Raw genomic sequence first — 3,074 nt, 5'->3', positions numbered from 1 at the left:
CCTGCTTTTTTTTTTTTTTTTTTTTTTTTTTTTTTTTTGTATTTATTATATGTAAGTACACTGTAGCTGTCTTCAGACACCCCAGAAGAGGGCATCAAATCTCATTGTGGATGGTTGTGAGCCACCATGTGGTTGCTGGGATTTGAACTGAGGACCTTCAGAAGAGCAGTCAATGTTCTTAACCACTGAGCCATCTCTCCAGCCCAAAATAAAATAAATCTTTAACAACAAAAAAAGAGGTCTTAACTGATGAGCCATTTCTGAAGCTAATAAAATTACTAGATCAATAACAATTCTACCCCTCTTAAAAGATCATTTGATTCCCGTTGCCAATACTCTAGTATTCCCCATAGGCACAATTTATTCCATCTTACCTCCTCAATGGGAAGGTCCTGGAGGTGGGGTAAGGAACAAGACAAGATCCCGATAAAGAACGGAGTAGGTGAGCACACTATGTCAATCATAGACACTGGCAACACGGGGATGTAAGTGTGCTGCCAGGTGAACGGATACAGTGTAGCTACCACAGCATGACCACATTTTGAAAGGGTGCTAGACAGGAGAAAGCACATGATATCACAGATAAAGCAACACACAGAATGAATTTCAGATATTACATCAAAGAACTACACAGTGACCGCAGTGGCCAGCACAGATCAGCAACTCTGTGACTACGTAGCAATTTTAACACAGTCATCTCAGTCTGGTTCATTACAATTTAGTATGCTAAAAAAAAAAGATGTGTGCATAAAAAACAATACTGGTATTTTTAAAAAGATTTGGGGGGCAACCCCAGGCTGTCCTTGAACTCCTAGGCTCAATGATTCTTGTGCCTCAGGCCTCCCAGGTAGATGATACCACAGTGTGAACCAAAAGCTAGAAATGCCCGTTTTTCTGTTTTGTTGGCTGGTTTTTGTTTGTTTTGAGACAGAGCTTCACTATGTAGCTTTGGCTGGTCTCAAACTCAAGATCTGCCTACTCCTGCTGCCTAAGTGTTCAAGTTAAAGGTGTGTACCACCATACCCAGCCATCTTTGTGATTTTGTACACAAGTCTTTTCAATTTCTTTCATCTCCTTTTGGGTCTTGGAAACTGAATCTGCGTTCTTTGCAAGAACAAGTAATTACTGAGCCAGGTCTCTAGCCCTAGTTCTAGGTATTTTAAATATATTTCCATTGTAAAAAAAACAAAACAAAACAAAAACAAAAATAAAAGCAAGCCAAACACCAGCATGAAGTAACATATTCCACTTCTTTCTTACCTTAGGCTGTTGGCAACAAAGATTACCCTCCGCTCTAGAAGGAGAGAGGCACAGACCCGGATGAGATGATGCACACTCAAGCATTTGAAAAGACAGTCAAAGTCCACATGTTCCAGGCGTGAATCGAGTGGTCGGCAGAGTTCAATTGACTGAAAGGCAAGGGAAATCCAGAGCTGATGTTGGACCTTACCCTCTACGGCAGCATTAACCGAACATCTCGCTCTTGGGCCAGGTACGGTGGCACACTTCTAATTCATTAAATCCTAATACTCAAGAGGTGCAGGCAGGTGGATCTCTATGAGATCGAGTCCAGCCTGGACCACAGAGAGTTCTAGGAGAGCTAGGGCAACAAGTGATACCATGAGGAGCTGCTGCTAAATTCTAGTAAAATCATTCCATTTGATAAATACATATATACGTGTGTGTGTGTGTGTGTGTGTGTGTGTGTGTGTGTGTGGTGTGTATCTGTCATTTATCATGTTGAGACTGCCCTAGAGAGGTACCCAATCTATGTCAGGTAGGAAACCTGGGGTCAAGGATCAACTAACTACCTCACATATTCATTCAGTGTTTCTAGGAAATAACACACATTCCCTTGAAAGGTAAAAATGATTCCTCCATGAACAAGCTTTTGGCAACTGTGCCTATAGCTGCAAGGCTGGCTTTGAAGTGGCTACTTCAAATGAACGAATTCACTTACCTCATCTCCAGCCCCAGGGAGGTAGCTCTTAACTGTGATGGTGCGGCCAGGAGCTGGGAAAGGGGCTTCCATGACACTTCGCATGAATGGGTACACAAGGGCTGGAGACATCTCTCTCCTCTTCTCTACTTCATCCAGGATCTGCAAATGTGCATGCGTGCACACAGACCAACAAACACACCCCACAGTTTATTAAGGCCTCAGACCAGAAACATAAAGAAATCTTCCTATAAATAAATTACAGTAGTAGAGTCAAGACAGACAGACAGACAGACAGGTTCTGTGACTCATGAAAGCTCAAGACTCCACATCCTGAAGATATCTTTATACCCCAAAATTATATAAGTCAACTTATTTAGAAACTATTTTTCCTTTTTTTAAAAAATAATTTTATTACATTTATTGATTGAGTGTGTGTGTGTGTGTAGGTGTGGCATGGCATAGCTTAAGTGTGGAAGCCAGAAGACAACTTGTAGCTGCTCTCTTTTCACTGTGTAGGTCCTGGGATTGAACTCAGGTTTTTAGGCTTGGTAGCAAGTGCATTCACCAGGTAGCCATCTCCACAGCTTCTGGAGACCATTTTTATTTCACTAACAGGTAAGGAATAACAGTAACAATGATATCCTGCAGCTGGGACTAGAGAAAAGCAAGGTAAGATACACTTCAGGAGAGGATTTTTAGAACCGTGAGTTTGCAGGACTGGAGAGTTGGCACAGTGGTTAAGAGCACTTGTTATTCTTGTAAACCTGGGTTCACTTCCCAACACTCACATGGTAGCTCAGAACCAGCTATAACTCCACTCTCAGGGGATCTGACACGTTCTGGCCCCATGGGCACCATGTATACATGCTGTATACAGACACGTGTGCGATCAAAACACCACGCACACAAAATAAACATAAATAAATCTTTAGAAGAAAAAACCCAAGCTGGTGACCAAGTGCACACTTTTAATCCCAGCACTCACAGAAGCAGATGGAACTTTGTGAGTTTGAAGCCAGCCTGGTCTAAAAAGCAAGTTCTGGGATAGATAGGACTGTTACACAGAGAAACCCTGTCTTGAAAAGTGGAGAAGGAAGGGAAGGGAAGGGAAGGGAAGGGAAGGGAAGGGAAG

General features: G+C 42.3%; 1 protein-coding gene across 4 annotated transcripts in view; it reads right to left on the bottom strand.

Annotated features, from left to right (window-relative positions):
- The window catches only part of Dennd2c (DENN domain containing 2C), a 68,389-nt gene that overhangs the window by 12,094 nt on the left and 53,221 nt on the right, over window positions 1–3,074 (bottom strand). For all 4 annotated transcript variants that reach the window (XM_021196483.2, XM_029538135.1, XM_029538137.1 and 1 more), the window contains 3 exons: window positions 1,961–2,101; window positions 1,261–1,409; window positions 375–552 (listed from right to left, as the gene is read on the bottom strand). In XM_021196483.2, the coding sequence (XP_021052142.1) occupies window positions 375–552; window positions 1,261–1,409; window positions 1,961–2,101 (468 nt within the window). The remainder of the gene's footprint in view (window positions 1–374; window positions 553–1,260; window positions 1,410–1,960; window positions 2,102–3,074) is intronic.

Source organism: Mus pahari, chromosome 4, assembly GCF_900095145.1.
Source record: "Mus pahari chromosome 4, PAHARI_EIJ_v1.1, whole genome shotgun sequence".
NCBI lineage: Eukaryota > Metazoa > Chordata > Mammalia > Rodentia > Muridae > Mus > Mus pahari.
Note: the sequence above shows the minus strand (reverse complement) of the source record. Positions and strands in the feature narration are given on the sequence as shown.